Source organism: Theropithecus gelada, chromosome 2 (genome assembly GCF_003255815.1).
Source record: "Theropithecus gelada isolate Dixy chromosome 2, Tgel_1.0, whole genome shotgun sequence".
NCBI lineage: Eukaryota > Metazoa > Chordata > Mammalia > Primates > Cercopithecidae > Theropithecus > Theropithecus gelada.
The window spans coordinates 149,621,865-149,643,956 of NC_037669.1; the positions used below are offsets into that span (position 1 = coordinate 149,621,865).

Here is a 22,092-nt window from a genome sequence, read left to right on the forward strand (position 1 = left end):
AAGAAAGAATCCAGTGAAACCTAGATAGAAAAAAAGGAATAAATCTGGAGGTAATTGGGTGGTGGTAGATGAAATAAAAGGTATTGTTCCATTCCTGGAGTCTGACATCAAGCAGACCAGTAATATCGTATTTACTTTTTCTCAAGCATACCTATTTTATTAAACGCTTCTTGTAGTTCTTCAAGCTCCTCCCGAGAAATGGTAGTAGTACTGTTTTCCATCTTTGGACAGAAAAGACTATCTTCAGGTCCTTATATCTAGAAAAAGCAATATTATAAAAAGAGCATGAAACCTTTGGAAACATTTATCTAAGCAATATAAGGTACAGAGGAAGTACATTCTCTAGGAGAAATTATCTATGAGATATGGCTGACAAAGAACAAATAGGAGTAGGTCCCCTGGTAACAATCTCTCAGCATAGGCCAGCCAAACTATAACTGAGACTCAGTAAGGGGAAGAAACACCTGTTTTTCTCACCTCGTGCTTTTACACAGGTATTTCTCAACAGCCTAATGAATTAATATTAATTTCTATTTGCATTTTGCCCCAAAATTTCAAGAAAACAAGCAATGCATTTCAAGTTTGAGAAAAGTAGAGCATTTATAAATGTACAGCATAAGGTCAGAAAGTAAAACTTTTTAAGACACGAATAATGTCCACAAAAAAGGTAAATTCAGAATCTGCTTATCTTATAATGGGATGTGTGGTTTTAACATTCAGCTTTACAATATTCAGCCACTGCCACATTCTTTCTCCTCCCCCGTGTGAAGTCTCTGAGGGTCTGTGGGGCTCTTCTTTTTTTTGGCATGATCGTGGCTCACTGCAGTCCCAAACTCCTAGGCTTAAGTGAGCCTCCCACCTCAGCCTCCTGCCACTGCACCCAGCTAAAAGTTTTTTGTAGAGACAGGATCTCACTATGTTATCCAGGCTGGTCTTAAACTCCTAGCCTCAAGCAGTCCTCCTGTCTCAGCCTTTGAAAGTTGAGTGGTGAGGGGGTGGGGGGCTTCATATTCTGAGCAGGTAAGACAAACTAAAAAGGAAAAAATTATGTAAAACTGGGCTATAGGAAAAGTCACAAGGTGGTGTGTGTTCATTACAGAAAATAATTGATAACGAATGTCCCAAACAGAAAATTAACATTACTCATAATCCTACTATACAGAAATATCGACAAATATCATTTCGTTGTCTTTATCCTTCTGACCTACTTTCTTTTTTTATTTTTGAGACAGTCTTGCTTCTTCACCCAGGCTGGAGTGCAATGGTGCGATCTCAGCTCACTGCAACCTCCGCCTCCCGAGTTCAAGCGATTCTCCTGCCTCAGCCTCCCCAGTAGCTGGGATTACAAGCATGTGGCACTATGCCCAGCTAATTTTTGTATTTTTAGTAGAGATGTGGTTTCACCATGTTGGCCAGGCTGGTCTCGAACTCCTGACCTCAAGTGATCTACCCACCTCAGCCTCCCAAAGTGCTGGGATAACAGATGTTGATCCATGGCGCCTGGCCCCCTTCTGACCTACTTTTAAAACACATGTGTACCTTTTGGGGGTAAGAACAATGTGATCATACTATATTATAACCTTTTTGTTGGTAATAACACATTGTCACTATGTTTTCATGTTGGTTCATCAACATAATATTTAATGGCTACATATTACTATATCATAACTTATTTGGTAAATCCCCTCTTTCAGAGTATTTGCACTGCTTTTAATTTTTCATTACAAATAATGCTTCAATGAACATCCCTGCAGATAAATCTTTGTTCTTCTCCATATTTATTCTGTGTGATAAATATCTAAAAGTAGAATTATTTACATTTTTAAGACTTCCAATATCTAGCAATGCAACTTTTATTTATTTTTATTATACTTTAAGTTCTGGGATACATATGCAGAACATGCAGGTTTGTTACATAAGTATACATGTGCCCTGGTGGTTTGCTGCACCCATCAACACGTCATCTACATTAGGTATTTCTCCTAATGCTATCCCTCCCCTAGTCCCCACCCCTCAACAGGCCCCAGTGTGTGATGTTCCCCTCCCTGTGTCCACGTCTTCTCATTGTTCAACTCCCACTTATGAGTGAGAACACCCAGTGTTTGGTTTTCCGTTCTTGTGTTAGTTTGCTGAGAATGATGGTTTCCCGCTTCATCCATGTCCCTGCAAAGGACATGAACTCATCCTTCTCTATGGCTGCATAGTATTCCATGGTGTATACGTGCCACATTTTCTTTATCCAGTCTATCATTGATGGGCATTTGGACTGGTTCCAAGTCTTTGCTATTGTGAATAATGCTGCACTAAACATACGTGTGCATGTATCTTTATAGCAGCATGATTTATAATCTTTTGGGTATATACCCAGTAACAGGATTGCTGGGTCAAATGGTATTTCTAGTTTTAGGTCTTTGAGGAATCGCCACATTGTCTTCCACAACGGTTGAACTAATTTACACTCCCACCAACAGTGTAAGAGCATTCCTATTTTTTTTTTAAGTGAAAATAAGTTTATTAAGAAAGTAAAGGAATAAAAGAATGGCTACTTCATAGAGTAGCCATTTTTAAAATTTTTAAAATTTAAAAAATAAAAATATTTTTAAAATGACTTAGTGGCTTGTCTATTCACTGTAAAGCTAAAGATGAATACAAATTATATTGTATTCCTCATAAACACTTAGTTCTATCAGATAGTTAATATATGCCTCAGAAAATAAGTGACAGGTGCTTTATAAAACAATAGGAATTGAAGCTAAGTGGAAAATCCTCTTTTTATACACTTTTATAGACTTGTATTTATATAGAAGGTTCAATATCATCCCTAATTTTTCAGTGAAGCACATCAATTTTCAAAATAATTTATTCACTGAAATTTCATTCATCATTGAAAAATTATATTAAATTGTGTGAAATCCTCTAAGAGTATGGCTCATTTGTGATCTGTACACAAATTTATTCAGAAATTGTGGCGTTCTTTCGAAATCACAAATTTCTATCTCTTACAATTTTTCTGGAGCCTGGTTCTAATTAAATGTGCAATTAAATCTTTTGGTCTTGTTTTAAATATACTACTGTCCGCTATTTAATTCTATATTGTTTTTTAAAAAATTCTAAAGCGCTCAAGTCAGTAGAAAAAGGAGTAAATAGAAGTCATCTTACTCCCCAGATGCAGGTTCTTACATCTTAGCATTAAATATTCATTTCATTGGATTCTCACCTTTAGGAAGCTTTAGTATATTTAAAACTATTTAGAGGCATACTTATGTTGTGTTCAAATAGATTAAATCGTTTTTTTAAGGATTGTTAAGCATAATTCCCTGGGTCTGCAAAATGCTAGTTGTGTTGTGGCTGGCTTTGAATCTCTGTGGTTTCAGTCATCCTGTATATCCTTTTCCTGTATTCAAAATGCTATCCCTTGCCTCAAGTTTTAAAAATAGTGGCCCAATTTTAGCATTTGCACTCCACAGAAGACTGCAAATTAACAGTGTTTGTGTTGACCTTGCATTTGAAATGATAAAAATAAACCTGGGGTTATATTCTTTGCTCATGCCTATTCAAATTTATATAATTTGTTAATTACATAAAATATTTTTAGTCTCCTATAATCAGGCAAAAGCAACATGTAGACTTCTCAAAAAAGCCAAACCCATACAACGCTGTTTCCTATCTTTAAAGCTTTGTTTTTATAGCTAATAAGTGTAAAGATGTTGCTTTGAATCCTTTGACATTAAAATGAAACAAATAGAAAAATATAAAAGGATCTTCAAGATACACAGACAGGCCGGGCGCGGTGGCTCAAGCCTGTAATCCCAGCACTTTGGGAGGCCGAGACGGGCGGATCACGAGGTCAGGAGATCGAGACCATCCTGGCTGACACGGTGAAACCCCGTCTCTACTAAAAAATACAAAAAAACTAGCCGGGCGAGGTGGCGGGCGCCTGTAGTCCCAGCTACTCGGGAGGCTGAGGCAGGAGAATGGCATGAACCCGGGAGGCGGAGCTTGCAGTGAGCCAAGATCACGCCACTGCACTCCAGCCTGGGCGGCAGAGCGAGACTCTGTCTCAAAAAAAAAAAAAAAAAAAAAAAAAAAGATACACAGACAACTCCTAACTTACGATGATTTGACTTAGAATTTTTCAACTTCACAATGGTGCGGAAGTTATACACAGTTAGCAGAGAGTGGTATGATACTCTCACCATGCTGGGCAGAGGTGGTGAGCCACGGTCAGCCACGCGATCACAAGGGTGAACAACCAATACTCTATATTTACCATGTTGTCAGAAAGTTTTGCCCAACTTTAGGCTACTGTAAGCATTCTAAGCACATTTAAGGTAGGCAAGGCTAAGCTATGAGGCTCAGTAGATTAGGTGTACAAAATGCACTTTTTACGTACGATGGGTTTATTGAAATGGGACTCCTCTGTAAGTTAAGGAGCATCTGTACTCTCAAAAAAACAAAACAAGATGCAGAAAAGTAAGTGTGGCAGGGAAAGGAGAGTGATGGTATCAGCAGTATGTTTATAAAACATTTTCTGGAAGGGTACAAAAGAATGGTAACAGTTGTGATTTTTACATTGTCAGTCTCATGGCAATTCAGGGTTGTTTCTACTGCCTTTTTTTCCTGAAACTGTTCTAAGAAGGCTTTTAGATTCTGCCAATCATAAAGAACTGCTCTAACTTTGGTAAACTTTTAAAAGGCTCAAGGAAGAAATTTGAGGGAGGATAAAAGATCAAATCCAATTTTATCTAAATTTTCAAAAGTCTCTTTTAGAATGTGTGTAACTTTCCAAATATATATTTGGTTGTGTCATGGTACTCTTGAGGATTAGGCAAGGAAAAAAGAGGCTTTAATTGGTGAAAGAAGGTCCCATTTAAAATGATTTGTGCTTAAAGAAAAGTGGAAGTAAATTAGTTGGGCGTGGTGGTGCACACCTGTAATCCCAGCTACTCAGGAGGCTGAGGCAGGAGAATCACTTGAACCCAGGAGGCAGAGGTTGCAGTGAGCCGCGATTGCACCGTTGCACTCCAGTCTGGGCAATAAGAGCGAAACTCTGTCTCAAAAAACAAAACAAAACAACAACAACAAAAAAAAAAAAAAAAAGAAAGAAAGAAAAAAAGAAAAGTGGAAGAGGAACTGATCCTCTAGGAGGATTCCCATGCATTGGCAATTTGGGACTGGCCTTCAGTGGCTGTTGGACTCACCACCAAGAGTTTTCTACTACTTACTTAAAAGTCCCAACGTGTGGCCCCTAGTAAGGGAGTTTAAATTCATTCATTCATGTATTCAACAAATACATCCTATTTGGCTTGGCTAAATGAAGATATAAAGATGAGTAAGAATCAGTTTCTCCTAAAACTGTACTCATACGACATAGCGCTTATCAGGTTCAACTGTAAATGCCTGAAAAGTTTAACTTAAACGGATTTTTTGTAAATAGTACAATCTTATGATTATTGTTCTTTGATGAACAAATTAGAATCATCTTCTAATTCACTTTCTGTTTAAATCTAGATATAAAGGAGTCTCTTTTATACTATATACCACATATTATAGGAGTTACTCAGCATATATCATATATGGCTTTAGGTTAGAAGTCTCTGAACTAGGGCCAGGCATTGTGGCTCACACGTGTAATCCCAGCACTTTGGGACATCGAAATGGGCAGATCGCTTGAGCTCAGGAGATGGAAACCAGCTTCGGCAACGTGGCAAAACCCCATCTCTACTAAAAAAATATATAAAAATTAGCCAGTCGTGGTGGCTTGAGCCTGTAGTCCCAGCCATTCTGGAGGCTGAGGTGGGAGGATCACTTAAGCACATGAGGTGTGGGTTGCAGTGAGCCGAGATCACACCACTGCACTCCAGCTTGGGCAACACAGCAAGACCATCACAAAAAAAAAAAAAAAGTTTCTGAACTAATCGTAACCAAGGCAATTGTATTATATGGAATGGTGATGTGAGAAGAAGGCTAAAAGGGGTGGGTGAGACTATGCATATGTACACACACACTCACATGCATGAGTTTAAGAGAAAACAAGAATAAGAGAAAGACAAAGACCAAAGACTTGAAGAAAACAGAAACAAGCTCTTGGAAAAGCATTTGATATGAGAAAGATTCACATTGCAGCAAAATTATCCCTTTCTTCATTAAAGCTAAGTGCAAGTCAGGGGCAGCAGTTACCAGAATAACAATGTAAAAACATGCAATGAGTCAGCAAGTATTTGGTGAAGAAAAATACGGATGCGGACCCAAAAACTGGCTGTACAGAAGGACTTAGAGGAAATCACTTTCCCAAGGAAAGACAACATATTGAAGTGAAAGCTGCTGGCACCTCAGCTCTGACTTTACTTTTTAATACATGGGATTTGGTCACTTAAGCACAGACGTTCAAATGTTATTTGACTTGTGCAACTGAATGAATGAGTGTGCAGAGTTAGAGCTGCTCACTGAATGGTTAAATCAGCATGCCAAAAACAAACAAAAACCAACAACAACGTAGTCTCTTCTCACAAGGCCTTTATCCCAGAGTTCTACCATTATCCATGGCTACCACCAAACAGGCGCTATTCAGTTTTGAAACCCAAACACTTCAAGTGATCGGTGAGGAAGTACATATTGAAGGGATGGCCTAGGCACAGAGGGACAATGTGAAACGTATGACTCAACTTGGTCCCCCCGCCGCCTACTCTGTGCCCTCAGCTCCACCCAGATAGATGCATTAGTGGATTTGCCACGCCTCCGAGGACTCAGGCACTGCTCCCTCAATGCAGCCTGTTCAAGGGGCACAAAAATCTTTGCCTCTGTTGGCAGAGCCAAGGTTAGTAAGTTTTCTTAGCTGAAAAATAGGAAACTAGATTAAAAGTATATATAAATGGTGCAAAGTAGGATTTACTGGCTAACGCACAATAAAAAGCATCAATAGGAGACTGACTGGAACGATTTGTAGGGGAGAAAGAAAGGGAATGACTTAGTCCCCCGTACTTTCCTAAAGCCTTAAGTCCTCTCTAAATCCAACACTGGGTGATAGATAACTTGTAAGCTGAGGAAATTAGAATCCACACAGTGGGAATCAGTTCTTCTGAGGACCCGCTGAACAATGATGCCTCATGGCCACAAGCTCAGCAACACTTCCTATCTACACCCATGAATATTCTTCCTAGTTCCTGAAATCCTGGATGAAGAAAGAGGCCCCTCCCCATTTGACTCCTAACCTTTACCCGTTTCTTAATGTGTCCATAATGCCTGTCCCCTGGAAATCCCATCCACATTTGTAAGCCTACAAGGGCCAGGCAGGGAAAGTCAGAAGTGTGATTCAGACCTGGTAGGGGATGGGAAGGGCTCTGAAAAGGAGCAGACACTGCTGAGCTCCAGTGGACAGTTGCCAAGAGGAATGAGGCCCAGGGTTGCTAGATCTTCTGATTTTTCAAGGGAAGTCACAGATCCATATTTTTAGGTGAAATTTGATTTTTAAGTTTTGGCAAACAATTTGAATTATTATAAAGCACTGTGTGTGCCAGATGAGTCCTTCAGTCTATTAAGTTTGGTTCCTCACCTCGATTCTGTTCATTCATTGGCCTCCCAGGGGGCCTGGATGGAAATGCTGTGTTTCTTTAGAAACACTCCCATTGGTTGGGCACAGTAGCATGTGCCTGTAGTCTCAGCTACTCAAACGGCTGAGGTGGGGGGATTGCTTAAAGCTAGGAGTTTGAATGCAGCCTGAGCAAGACAGTGAGACCCCCTGTCTCCATCTCTTTTTGTTTTAGGGGGTTTTCTTTGTTTGTTTGTTTGAGACAGAGTTCCACTCTTGTCATCCAGGCTGGAGTGCAATGGCACGATTTTGGCTCACTACAACCTCTGCTTCCTGGGTTCAAGTGATTCTCCTGCCTCAGTCTCCAAAGAAGCTGAGATTACAGGTGCCCATCACCATGCCCAGTTAATTTTTGTATATTTTTAGTAGAGACTGGGTTTCATCATGTTGGCCAGGCTGGTCTCGAACTCCTGACCTCAGGTGATCCAGCCGCCTTGGCCTCACAAATGCTGGGATTACACACGTGAGCCACTGTGCCTGGTCCTGTCTCCATCTCTTAAAAGTAAAGAAAAGAGAAAAGAAAAAAGAAAAAGAAACACTCCCATCAAATTAGCTCACTGAGGGCCAGAAGAAAACATTTTGTCTCTAAATTTGTCAAAAACCCAACTTCAGTTTTACACCACTCATCACATCCCTGAACCCAATAAGGGGCATTTCCAATTGTCGCCTCCTCTGAAAGATAAGGGGCCAGCAGGTCACAAGCCTATTAACCACAGAGACTTTCCCAGCTCAGGCAACTGGGCCTACCCGGCATCCCAGGATCTTTTTCTTCTCATTTAGTATTTATATCCCATCTACTGTCCCCTACCCCTTCTCCCACTTTAGGCCTTCACTGGCTCTCTGGGAAAATTCAACACATGAGTATTACCCAAGTCCCCATCATTATAATGTCAGTATTAACACTTTGAGTATAATTTCCTCAACATGTTTTGTTTTCTCCTTCAACAACTATTTTCCTTCTTCTGGCAACAGTCCTAACTTTAGTTCTGATGTTCCACCTGTAATGATACATCCATGCCATTTTTGGCTAAGGTTCCAGGTCCAAGCCATGCAGCACATCATATTCCCTGGCCACAGTGATTTTGCTTTAGGAATAGGCATAAAATCCAGCTGGAGCCAACAAGACATAACAAGGCTTTTGTAAAACATTCTATAATGAGAGTCCCCACATGATCCCCCGAATCAGAGAGGAAGTAGAGGTTAGAGCAGCTGTAGCCATCATGCCTCCAACAAAGAGAGAACACAAGGCTAAGAAGAAGCCAAAACCAGACAAAAATTAGCTGGGCAGGGGGTGGGCACCTGTAGTCCCAGCTACTCAGGAGGCTGAGGCACAAGAATCACTTGAACCCGAGAGGCAGAGGTTGCAGTAAGCTGAGATCACACCACTGCACTCCAGCTTGGGCGACAGAGCGAGACTCAGTCAAAAAGAAGAGGAAGAGGAAGAAGACAGAAGAAGAAAGAAGAAGAAAGAAGAAAAAGAAAGAAGCAGCAGCAGCAGCTGCCAAAACCAACGCTGCAGAAGACAAACAGTAAAGACAAGACACATTCTGGCAGAGTTGTCAGGAATTCAGAGTCCTGAATTCCACTGTAGTTTTTCTGTTTTTTGGTTTTGTTTTTTTTGTTTTTTGTTTTTTTTTTGGTGGTTACTCGAAACAATTTATTAAAAGCCATTTAAACTGGGTTTCTATTGCTTTCAGCAACAAGTGTCTAAATGAATATACAGAGAGAGCAAAAACAATCTACATGAAGAAAATGGGAGGCAAGTCACTTCCTCAAAGGATGGAGAATATTTGGTCATTCTGAATTGGGAAAGAAAATTACCTATATTTTCCAAATAAGTTTACATCTAGATTATAGGCGTTACTTTGGTCATAATTTGTATTTTACCACGACCTCACCTAATCCCAGAAACTCAGTGCATCAGTGAACCACAAGTCAGTTTATAGTTGCTCCCATACTGATCAGTAGTATTGTATTAAATATTATATTCATAGCCTAAAGGTCTCTAGACCTATGACTACTTGCACCTTTTGTTCCCTTTCCCTTCATTCAGAAAAATTCTTCCTATTCACTTTTTTTTTTTTTTTTTTTGAGACAGAGTCCTGCTCTGTCACCCAGGCTGGAGTTCAGTGGCGTGATCTCAGCTCACTGCAAGCTCCATCTCCCGGATTCAAGCAATTCTCCTGCCACAGCCTCCCTAGTAGCTGGGATTTCAGGCATGAGCCACCATGCCTGGCTAATTTTTTGTGTTTTTAGTAGAGACGGGGTTTCATCATGTTGGTCATGGCTGGTCTCCAACTTCTGACCTCAGGTGATCCACCCGCCTCAGCCTCCCAAAGTGCTGGGATTACAGGCGTAAGCCACCACGCCTGGCTTTTTGTCTTTTTTTTTTTTTTTTTTGACATAGGGTATCACTCTGTTACCCAAACTGGAGTGCAGTACCATGATCATGGTTCACTGCAGCCTGGAACTCCGGGGCTCAGGTGAGCCACCTCAGCCTCCTGAGTGTCTGGGACTACAGGCGTGTACCACCAAGCCCGGCTCCTATTAACTTTTAATTCACCTTCAGCTAAAGATGACAAAGTGAGTAGTAATATATTACGAGAAATGGGCAGGTCTTTCTGGCATGAGGCAGGGCAGGGCAATCTAGCTGCAATGACATACAAAGTCAATAATCATTAAAATCAGGAAACTTCTAAAGTATTGCATGTAGAGAGAAAAAAGCAATTTACTTAGTATCTGAGACTAAAAAATATTTATGTCCAAGATGTTTGCAGATTTATCCAACATCCTACCAAAAACAGGTACACTGAGTGGCAAGTCCCTTTAAGTTAATTAGATTTCCAAAGTGGTGCCTGACCCAGATCTCAGTAAGACCCACACTATAATTTGCTGTGTGGAGTGATAATGTGCTTTCAAAGCACAAAGGGAACAAGAGGGATGCATGGCAGACAATTCAGGAGCGAATGAAGCTGAAAAAATTCAAAATTCTCCATTCATTTTTGTATGGGCATTTTTATATATGGTCAGATATCTAACATAGGTACAGCTGCTCAAAAAATTTGGCCTGAAATAAACCTTATGTAGGAACATTAGAAATGAGAGCTTCTTTATCAAATCTATTTGTTGCTTTTACTGTTGTTCTGAAGTTCCAATTGACAATAATAATGTCACTATATTGCTATTCATAATCACACAAGCTGCCCAATTCTCTATTTTCAAATCCTGGAGGAGGAAAATATTCCAAAAACTGATGCCTCCCACAGCTGAATTTTCTCTTGTCTTTTTTAGTTTGTTCCATTAAACTATACTTCAAACAATTTCCTTCATGAGATCACAGCCTCAACAATTTTAGTTAAACCTTTACCTATAGACTCCAAACCTTTCCTTTTAACAATCTTGATTTCCCACTACATCCTGAAAAAGGCCTCTTCTTTCTCTGGAGGCCTCTTCCATATTGTTCTACAACTTTCCTTCATGCCATTTCCTGTCCTTAGAAACTCTATTCTCCCACAGCCAAATCTTCACCCCATTCAAAGCAAAGCTCAAATTCCACCATGAATTTTTTCCTTCATTGCCCTCATTTCAGCACAGATTTATTGAGAACATCTAAGGTGCTAGGCGTTGTGCCAAGTGTTGGAGGCAATCAAATGGTGACTCACACACAGGCCTGACTCTCAAAGAGTTTACAATTTAGTAAGCGAGTCAATGAACCAAAGATGACAGCAATGGCAAACACATGACTGCCTTACCCACTGCAGACATCCCTCACCAATTGCAGTTCTTTCTCACTGAGCCTTGAGTGGTGCAGGATCCCTTTTCAACAGTCCTCCACACAGCCCCTACTAGAGAGTCAGCTCTCAAAATGAACTAGAACCCCTCTACAGGCTAGAATTAAGTAAGTAGGAAAGAAAGAATCATCTGACTAGAAGATTCAAGGAAGGATTTCTAGAGTAGGTATCAATTGGCTGAAAAATGAATTGAAAAATGAACAGGCATGAGGTCAGGGTTTCAAGACCAGTCTGGTCAACATAATGAAACCCCATCTCTCTACTAAAAATACAAAAAATTAGCTGGGTATGGTGGTGTGCACCTGTAATCCCAGCTAATCGGGAGGCTGAGGCAGAAGAATCGCGTGAACCCAGGAGGCAGACGTTGCAGTGACCCAAGATTGTGCCATTGTACTCCAGCCCGGGCAACAGCGAGAGACTGTCTCAAAAAAAAAAAAAAAAGAAAGAAAGAAAAGAAAAAGAAAAAGAAAAGAAAAGAAAAAGAAAACCTTACTGGTCTTCCCCACAGACCATTCATAATCTGACAAACGGAGTTCTTGACTATTTATATTGTATTATAGCATCTTATCACCTTGTAATTTTTAAGTATAGAAGAAATATAAGATACACCATTATCCTTAAGAAACCCCTAAGGTGATAAGATGATGCAATACAATATAGATTTCAGTTAACAACATCACTTTTAATTTCTCAGTGGCAATGATGGTGATGATTCTATTCAAAAAATGTCACTTCTTTGAAAGCCTTTAATTTTCTGTTAGTCTTTTTGCCTATTGGTAATTTGCATCTCCGGCACATGAAAAATCACCACTCCCATCTCCAAACACACCTACATGCAGCACCTTGTATTTAGAGCAGCCCAATATTGGCCAACTTAAGGACTCTCCCTTTTTCCACCCAAATAGGTCAAAAGTGCATTTCTTCTTATGTACCTCAGAAAAGAAGGGATATTCTCACTCCCTCCAAGCCATGCTTTCTAAGAAGGAATTTTCTCTGACTTCCAGGACTCTTAGCTTCAACTGTGTCCCCTTATCTACTGACAATGGAAATATTTAATCTTCCTACTTGCTATTTGTACCAGTTAAGGTATTTTCACTATAAGCAACAAACAAACCTGATTCTGGTAACATCTGTCAAAAAAGGAATGCACTAGATTCAGGGCATTGACTCAAAGAATCAAGAGAGGGCTGAAGAAATAGACTCCCAAAGAACAAGTGCCAGACCACTCCACGGAGCTCCACAGTAAGAACCATGATGTGCTGCTTTACAGCACTGTCTCCAGATGCCTCTGCTGCTGTCTGAGGATGACAGTCTAGTTCCCAGGATGTTGTGTGATTGGCAGAGCTTCTGCAACATGCCCATGCCTGTAGTAAAGGGATATCAGGAAGACAAGACCTAGAGCTATGGAGAAACCTTTTCCTATACTCATTTGCCTTCTGTAGTCTTTTTATTTGCATGAAGCAAAGATGAAGTTTTAAATCTGAATCCAAAGCAAATGCAAGCATGCCATCTCAGAATCTTCTCCTGACCTGAACTCATTGCATCCAATCAAAAACACATGAAGGTTGTATAAACATGGCTCATAAAATCTCCCCTTAACTCCCTACCCAAAAAACACAAAACACAGCACTCATGCCTCATACACAGTGGCAGTCCAAACACAGCAAGTAAGACTTCCCTTACCGCCTTAATAATAGGCATTCATGGGCGTTCACTATAGGCCAAGCACTGTTCTAAGTACTACATGTATTGACTCATTGAATCCTCACAGCAACTCTATGAGGTTGATATTATTACAGTTTGCACTTTAGAATTAAAGAAATTGAGACCAAAAGCTTCACATAAGTGGCAGAGCTGGGCTCTGAACCCAAGGAGTCTGCTAAGTCCAGACCCTTAATTATACAATGCCTTCATATTGGTGGTCTCCACTAAGCCCCTTCCATGCCTACATCTTATGTTGTACCCCCTAGGACCTTCTCCTGTTGGAAGCTGCCCTAGAACCTGACTTGTTGGTACAGAACTGCCAGGGTGAAGTGTGGGCAGAATGTGACCTCTCTTATGATACTCAGGGAATGGATCAAAAGATTGAAATGAGCTTTGTGAAAATGACACCCTTTTTTTTTACATCACATTAGTTTTCCTCTATGACACAATTTTTTTACATCACATTTCTTTCCTCTGAAAACACCTTGTTCCTATTTTCTACATATTATTTAGTAACAGGAAATTATACATTAGGGATAATGCTCAAACTGTAACTCCCTATAATGCCAAATATCTCATTCAGAATGAATGCCTCAAGACCAACACTGAAGAACTGTCAGAGAGCAGGAAGCTGTGAGTCATTTCCAAGTGCTCTGGAATAACCCACGTATTACCTCCTGGTTTGTAATCCTCTTTCCTCCAGCTGTAGCTGAGAATTTCAGTGTAAATGATTCACAGCAACACAAGAGAGATTCTGATCCAGCTTGCATCTGAGTAAGCAGAAGAGTCCTACCCAGCGTGCTTCCAAGTCAGGGTTTAAACTTTAACCTCTAAAACACACATTGTTTAAAACTTGAAATTTTTCATTCTTTGCAGAGATTTCAAGCAGAGATTTTCAGAGTTGCAAGTCTGAGGTACTGCATTTTGCAACCTACATAATCCAACTCTGGCCTTCCCTATTAAAAGACAAAAGGAATTGTCTTATACATGTATTCTTTTCCAAGGATTCATAGAAGCATTTCCTAAAATCCTAAGTTTTGATAGGTTATGGATTTGAAAAGGTACTGAAAAATATCAATCACAAAGAATGCCATAATAACAAAGAATTAACAACTATCAAATTATTAACACAATTTACTTAAAGAATACAACTAATTAACAAATCTATGTTTTATAATTCTTTTAATAGTCTGAATGCCACCACTGAAGGATTCTATCAAACGGGTTAGAGTTTTTCCTACTCGCAAAACATGGATGCCCCTTAGGGAAACCAGATATTTGCCAGAGAACTATGAAGTAATTATACCTTTTGCTTTTGGAGGAGGTAGGTGGTGCCCACTACCAACTCTGGAAATTGTCTCTCACTAGAATGTTGGCATTAGAAAAACTGATGACTGCACTTGATCAAGCATTTTATACTTTTCAAAGCAGTTCCACATCCATTACCTCATTATTAGACAAAGTTACCCTCATAAATGAATCATGATACTTAAGTTTAATGATTTATAACAGTTATAAAGTCCTGTCCACACTCCTCACTCCACAATTAAGAAAAACAGCATATAGATTGAGGGGTAAAATGATATGCTTCATGTTCCAGAACAAGTCATTGACAATGCTGAGTAAGAGTATGCACATCAAAAGAGGACTTTAAGTAAAAAACTACTAAAGAAGTCAGGTGCTGTGGCTCACGCCTATAATCCCAGCACTTTGGGAAGCCAAGGCAGGAGGATCACTTGAGCCCAGGAGTTTGAGACAAGCCTGGACGACATAGAGAGACCCCTTCTCTATGAAAAATAAAAATAAATTAGCCAGGCGTGGTGACACACACCTGTGGTCTTAGTTACTCAGGAGGCTGAAGTAGGAGAATCCCTTGAGCCTGGGAAGTCGAGGCTGGAATGAGCCATCACTGTATCGCTGCACTCCAGCTTGGGTGACAGAGTGAGACCCTGTCTCAAAAACAAAACAAAACAAACAAACAAACAAAAAAAAAACGATCAAAGAAAACCACTGTCATTTTATATGCCTAAGAGGTTCAAGCCAAAATTAAGACACAATAGACATTAATGTTTAAATGCCATGGGTTGTATAGCTTTAGAAATAAAAGAAGAGGTCAGGCGTGGTGGCTCACGCCTGTAATCCCAACACTTTGGGAGACCGAGGCGGGAGGATCACCTAAGGTCAGGAGTTCGAGACCAGCCTGGCCAACACGGTGAAATCCCGTCTCTACTAGAAATACAAAATTAGCTGGGCATGGTGCTGCATGCCTGTAATCCCAGCAACTTGGGAGCCTGAGGCAGGAGAATCACTTGAACCCGGGAGGTGGAGGTTGCAGTGAGCCAAGATCATGCCATTGTACTCCAGTCTGGGTGACAAGAGTGAAACACCAGCTCAAAAAAAAAAAAGAAAAAAGAAAAAAGCAATGAAGAAATTAACAAGAGCAGAACTACTGTAGGAGATCTTAGCTGTTGGTAGTTTAATCAAGAGCAAATGAAGATAAAGAGAATTTGACTAACATATTCTATAACTCTCAAATTATGTTCCTTTTTTTCCTAACTAAATCAAAGTTAGCTCTAAGCATACTCAGTATTAGAAGACCAATGCTAGTTGTTATGTAGATCCCTCTCCATTCTTTGATATATACCAGGACCCCAGAACTTATATAAGAGGAAAAACTGGACTCCTTTTGTCATCAGTGAGCAGAGCCTTGCTTCAGTACTCTGATGTTTTACCAGGGCTACTTCAGGAGGTTCATTGCTGCTCGACCTCTCTCCCTCCAGTATTTGGCTCTCACGTTGTGCCCATCATAGGCCATAACCACAGCTTCAATGCATTCCTATCAAATACAGCCAACCTCACAATGCATTTAACAAGAAATATCTTTCTTACGACTTTGTGGAGAAATCAAGAAGAAAAATTTACTTTACACACCACTGGGCAAAACTGCAAAATTTCCTTTAACTGTTCTTTCTCCAAAGCTCTTCTCTGCAAGAGAGCCACCTCCTCTCTGATCACTCTAAAACTCTCTACCCTGACACAACTCCAGGCCCTTCCTTTCTGGGCTCCAGTCTTCCCTTCACCAAGGCCTTTTCCCCTCAACCTCCATCTCAACAGCTTTTCTTATGTTGAGCAATTTAATTTTTTCCTCAGCTTCTACAATTTGCAAGCTCTCTCATCCATCATTGCCCTTAACAAATACAACTTCCACCTAAAGATCCAACTCTTTTGAGAGGCAATAGGAAGACAGCAAATAACAAAAGAAGGCTGGGAACAGCCTCATGCCTATAATCCTGGGTGGGAAATGGACTGGGTGAAGGATGGTGGTGAGGTGGGCAGATCGCTTGAGTCCAGGAGTTCGAGACCAGCCTGGGCAATCTGGCAAAACCCTGTCTCTACAAAAAATAGAAAACTTAGCCCAGTGTGGTGGTACATCCCTGTAGCCTCACCTACTTGGAGGGGTGAGGTGGGAGGATTACTTGAGCTCCAGGAAGTCGAGGCTACAAAGCTGAAAATACCACAGATCTATTCAAACTATATTTTTAAAAGGCCATTAAACTAAATGAAAATTAAAATAACAATTAAATATTAATACCATTGTTTTGCTCAGAAAATTAACCATACTTTTAAAAGGATAATAATCAGATAATATGTTCTGGGAAACAGAGACCCCGCTATATGGGGCACAAACTGACAGACCACACTCATAGGGTGAAAACTGGAACAAACATTGTAGCACAATTTAGCAGCAATGGATTCAAAAGCCTCAAATTAACAAGGCTTTCTTCAAAAATGTTGATGAAACAATTCCATTTGTAGGATTTATTCTACAGAAGTATTCCAAAATGAGCGGAAAGATTTTGGTATAGATCTTTACTTCATTTTTACTTAAAATAATGGAAAATGAAAACAACCTAAACTTCTAAAAAATAGAGAATTTATTTAATAATATATGGTAAATCTCCCAATAAAAGGAAAATCAGATAGTAATTAAAAATCATTGTTCTCAAAGAACATGGAAAAAAATTCACCATATACTATTCAGGTTTCCAAAAAGGAGATTATCAATATGTATAGTATATTCCCAACTTTGTTTAAAGTATACACCTGCGCAAAGAAAAAAAGACGGGTTAGACAGAGGTGATAGGGAAACACGTAGAAATGTTTAATAAAATACACATCTTTAAATTTTTTCAATAGATACATGATCTAGAGAAAGCAAAAGAAATCTCCAGAGCCAGATATGAAGTGGGAAGCTGCATAAGAGCAGGACAACATTCACAACTCAACGGAGTGAGACCTCGGATCCTGAACACAGCAGAAAGTTAGAAGTGGAACAGAAAGCCCAAACCTGGGAAGAGGCAGTCCTGTCTGTAAAGAGGTATACTTCACACATACTACAGACAGAAAAAAAAAAAGGCACCCAGGAGAAATCTGAACCCCAAAACTGCCCTAGGTGTGAGGGGGAGCCTGAATTCATACCATTTCCCCTAAAGAAACCCAGAACCCAAGAAACCAAGGAAACCATAAGGATCTCACAAAGGCGAAAGCAGAAGTGCTCGGTAGGAAGACTGGCACCACCCAGAGTACACGCTGGACTCCAGCTGAAGATAGTGCCCTGAAGACAAAACTCACACAGACAAAACTTACGCACTCTGAGAATCCATCAGCATGAAAGGAAGACACTTCCAAACTGGGAATCACAAAAAGGACTCTGTAATAAATATGTCTAAATTTTTCAGAGATTAAGAAAAAAGGAATTCATTCATAAGAACAGAAAATGTTTAAAAAGAAAAAGTACATATCTTTTTAAAAGAATAGGATATATATTCATATATATACAAAAATGATAATAGGAGCTATTTTGGGGGTGAGGGTGGTGAGATTATGAATGCCTTAAATTTTTTCTATATAGTTGTGTATTTCCAACAATGACCAAATATTACTTTAAAAATATATATATTATATATACATATATATTATAGATACATATTATATATATACATATAATCACTCTGGGTCTCGCTCTGTCACCCAGGCTGGAGTACAGTGTGCAATCATAGCTCATTGCAACTTCAAACACCTGGGCCCAAGGCATTCTTCCATCCCAGCCTCTCAAAGCTAGGACTACAGGCATGCACTACCATACCTGGCTAAAAGTTTTTTTTGTTTTTGTTTTTTGTAGAGACCAGGTCTCGCTCTTTTAACCAGGCTGGTCTCTGTAGGCATGGGCCACCACCAGGTCCGGCTCAAATATTACTTTTATAACAGACAAGAGAGGAAGAAAAAAGGTGAAGATTCACACTTAACTATTGCCATGTGATGGCTAAAAAGAATTTTTGAGAAATGAAGGGTATAAACCTTGATAAACTACTACAATAAATCCAAACTGGCCTCTAATGAATGCCCCTACAACCTAGCCAAACCCACATCAGACATCACCCAACCACACACTCCATACCACATGAGCACATCAGCAGATCCTGTACATGTTATTTTTAAACATTAACCCTCTATACATGTCCTTTTCCTGAAATTCTCTTCATCCTTTCTTCACCCTGTAAAGTCTTGCTAATCATTCCAGATCCAATGAAATACCATTTTTCTTGTATAGTCTTAGCCTGAATAAGCAATCATATCACTCAGTGATGTCAAAGGAACTCACTGAGCCTTCTGATTAATGCCATTTTGCATACAGTATTTTCTGTTCATCCTGCCTTCATCAAGGACTACGCATTCTTGGAAATAAGAGACATCTTTTTTCAGGTTATCTCTGAAAACTGTCGAAAGCATTATTTACCCATAGTTGGTGCTCAATAAAAATTTGTTGTATGAACCCAAGTACAGAAAGTCACTAAAACCCTACCAAAAGATAAACTCAAGAAAATCATCTTCTTAGTCCATTTTTTCTCCCATACCTTCAGAGAAGTGAGGTGGATTCATCTGCCCACTGTTTGCTTATGTCCACTTAAACAACACACATTTCAAATAATATCAACAGGATTTTAAATTTTTCTGGTCTTGTATTGTTTCCTGTCTCTGACATGCCATGTATGGAATCACACTTATCTCCTCTATTGTATTCAATTCTCCCAATTTTAATCAATAGCTTAAAATATTTTCCAATGAGCAGTCTGCAGCAGACATGGTTTTTCGAGGCTTCGTTAGACACTAGAAATACATGTAGAACTAGTAATACAAAATGGCTCTCAATTCAATTGAATTAAGTAAATAGTTTATGACTGCTTAGTGTTTAACACTATGTCAAACATCACAGGGGATATAGAAAGAAATATTAGATTTATTCTCTACACTCATAAAGTTTAAATTCATTCATTTATTCATCTAGCTAATACTAAGAACTGCCTGTGCACTCAGTCCTATGCTAAGCACTGTGAAGGGCATCAAGAAGTTTAATTTCTGGTCTAGGGATTCCAGGAGCTTTCAAACTAGTTGGGGGTATGTAAGAAAAACAAATTAGTAAGCTAAATAGCAATGTTAGTATAAGTGTAATCAATAAAATTTACCATCTGGTGCAGTCTAGACACAGAGAATTAAGGAGGTGAGAGGAAGAAGAGGTGTCCATATGTTCAAATGATACAGAAAGTATTCAAGGGAGAAGTAGATATTAGAGAAAAGCAATGTTATCTCAAGTGTAGTGGTGTAAAACTGCTAAATAATAACTTACTCTTTGACAATCTCAACCCATTCCCTCTACCATTCCACTACTAAAACCAAGTGGACTTGAAGGGGATTCAGGGTCTTAACGAAGGGGCCCCACATGGACCTCATTACTACAGACTAAGGGGAAATTCAGACACTTCAGACGTCAGCAGGGAGGGACAACCACACCCAGGGACTACACAAAGTCTCAGCAGAAGCTGGTTTAAGAGAAATGACAGCCCTGAACTCCTCACCCTCCTATCCATGCTATGACATGATGAAGTTTCTGAAAACTTACTGCTATCACCCAGGGATGACAACTGAGCTCAGCCTTAAATGACTGAGTTTTACCCTGTATGTTTTACCCTAAGGAAGTCTTCTATTACGTAAGTACTGATGATAGAAATCATGTTGTAATAAATATAAAGATAGGCCGGGCGCAGTGACTCACACCTGTAATCCCAGCACTTTGGGAGGCCAAGGAGGGTGGATCACCTGAGGTCAGGGGTTGGAGACCAGCCTGATCAACATGGAGAAACCCCGTCTCTACTAAAAATACAAAATTAGCCGGGCATGGTGGCGGATGCTTATAATTCCAGCTACTCAGGAGGCTGAGGCAGGAGAATTGCTTGAACCTGGGAGGTGGGGGTTGCAGTGAGCTGAGATCACGCCATTGCACTCCAACCTGGGCAACAAGAGCGAAACTCCGTCTCAAAAAAAATAATAAAATAAAATAAAATGTTTCTTACACACCTAAATTTTGAGGCCTGGGAATTCATCCTTGCTACAGAGTTGTTTTTTATTTTTAAATCAAATATAATACAAGCTAGTACATCATTACATTCCAAAACGAATATTGAGAAAACGTGCCTCAGAGAAGCAAATGGTACGGCTAGAAAGAGTTTAAAGACACATGCTAAACACCACTCCCAGGCATCCTTTTTACAGCACGCAAAAGCAGGCATGTTTCTGCCCACCCTGAAGTGTCACTGTTGTCCCTGTGTTCAGAGACTGCTCACAGACCAACTAAGGGGGCCACAGTTATTACAGGTGTCAACCCTTCATGACAGCACTTCTGCCTTCTCTACACCCTATGCTTTCTTGCCTCCAACTGAGCTTTGAAACGTGGCAGATCCAGAATGCCATGCTGGCTTCACCTCTTACCAGCTGTGCAATCTGGGGTATGTGACCTCTCTGGATCTCACTTTTTAGACTGGAAGAAATAATACCTATCTCATAGCATTGTCAGGATCAAATGAGAAAGCACATGTGAAAGGCCAGGCACTACTTTATTGCCTCTTTCAGGAGACTGTATGCTTAAAACGACTTTCTTAATTATAGAATAAACAGCTTTATTCTCTAGGAATTTCGGAATCTCAGGTTAAGTGAGCAGACAGACAGGGATGTTGGGGAAAAGGGATCCCCTGGGTCTCTATACTCACATCTCACACACGAACTGCAACTATCACCTTTTCCGATGGCGCTGGCTAGCTTCTTCGAGAGTAGTGACGCAGGAGGGTGAGTAGAGGAATAAACAATGGAGAAAGAGTTCTTGTCCATTAAAGCAGCTCCAAATCTCTCATTCATACACACACACACACACACACATAGAGAGAGAGAGAATCGGGGGGGCGCTGGCATGTTGTTTATCTACAGATAAAAAGTATTAATCAGGATGATGGGATCTAGGATAACCTTTAACTTTCTACTTTCTTTTCCATATTTAATTACATATCCTGAATACACATACACATATACACGGGGGAAAACTACACTCAATTTTTTGGACTGTTCCTTCATAGGCTTTTCACAGGCTTTTTCTTAAAACATAATTTATACAAAACTATTTATCCACCTTTGAATATTACATGGTATTTTCCCATGATGTTAAACTTTTCATGAACATTTTTCTAAACTATAAATTGATTTTTATCAGCTTTAAGCTATAATTCGCATACACTAAGCTGCACATATTTAACGTATAAAATGTGAACTTTTGACATATTACAACAAATTTGAAACTGTCATTATTATTGAGAAGTGAACATGTCTATGATTCCTATAATATTCCTCATGCTCCTTGGTAATCCCTCCTTCCCATCCTCCTCTCTTCCCAGACAACCACTGATGTGTTTAATGTCACTATAGATTAGTTTGCATTTTCTAGAGTTTTATATAAACAGAATCATGTGTACATACTCTTTTATTCTGGCTTCTTTCAGTCAGCATAAATATTTTGAGATTTATCTATGTTGTATGTTTTAATAGTTCATTCCTTTATATTTCTGAGTAGTGTTCTTTTGAATGGATAAATCATGAAGACACTTAGGTTGATCACAGATTTTGGTT

At 39.6% G+C, this 22,092-nt stretch overlaps 1 protein-coding gene across 2 annotated transcripts in view; it reads right to left on the bottom strand.

Annotated features, from left to right (window-relative positions):
• Window positions 1-22,092, bottom strand: part of PLS1 (plastin 1) — a 111,493-nt gene that overhangs the window by 48,509 nt on the left and 40,892 nt on the right. For both annotated transcript variants that reach the window (XM_025377651.1, XM_025377652.1), the window contains exon 2: window positions 152-257. In XM_025377651.1, coding sequence (XP_025233436.1) covers window positions 152-221 — 70 coding nt within the window. In that variant the 5' untranslated portion in view covers window positions 222-257. The remainder of the gene's footprint in view (window positions 1-151; window positions 258-22,092) is intronic.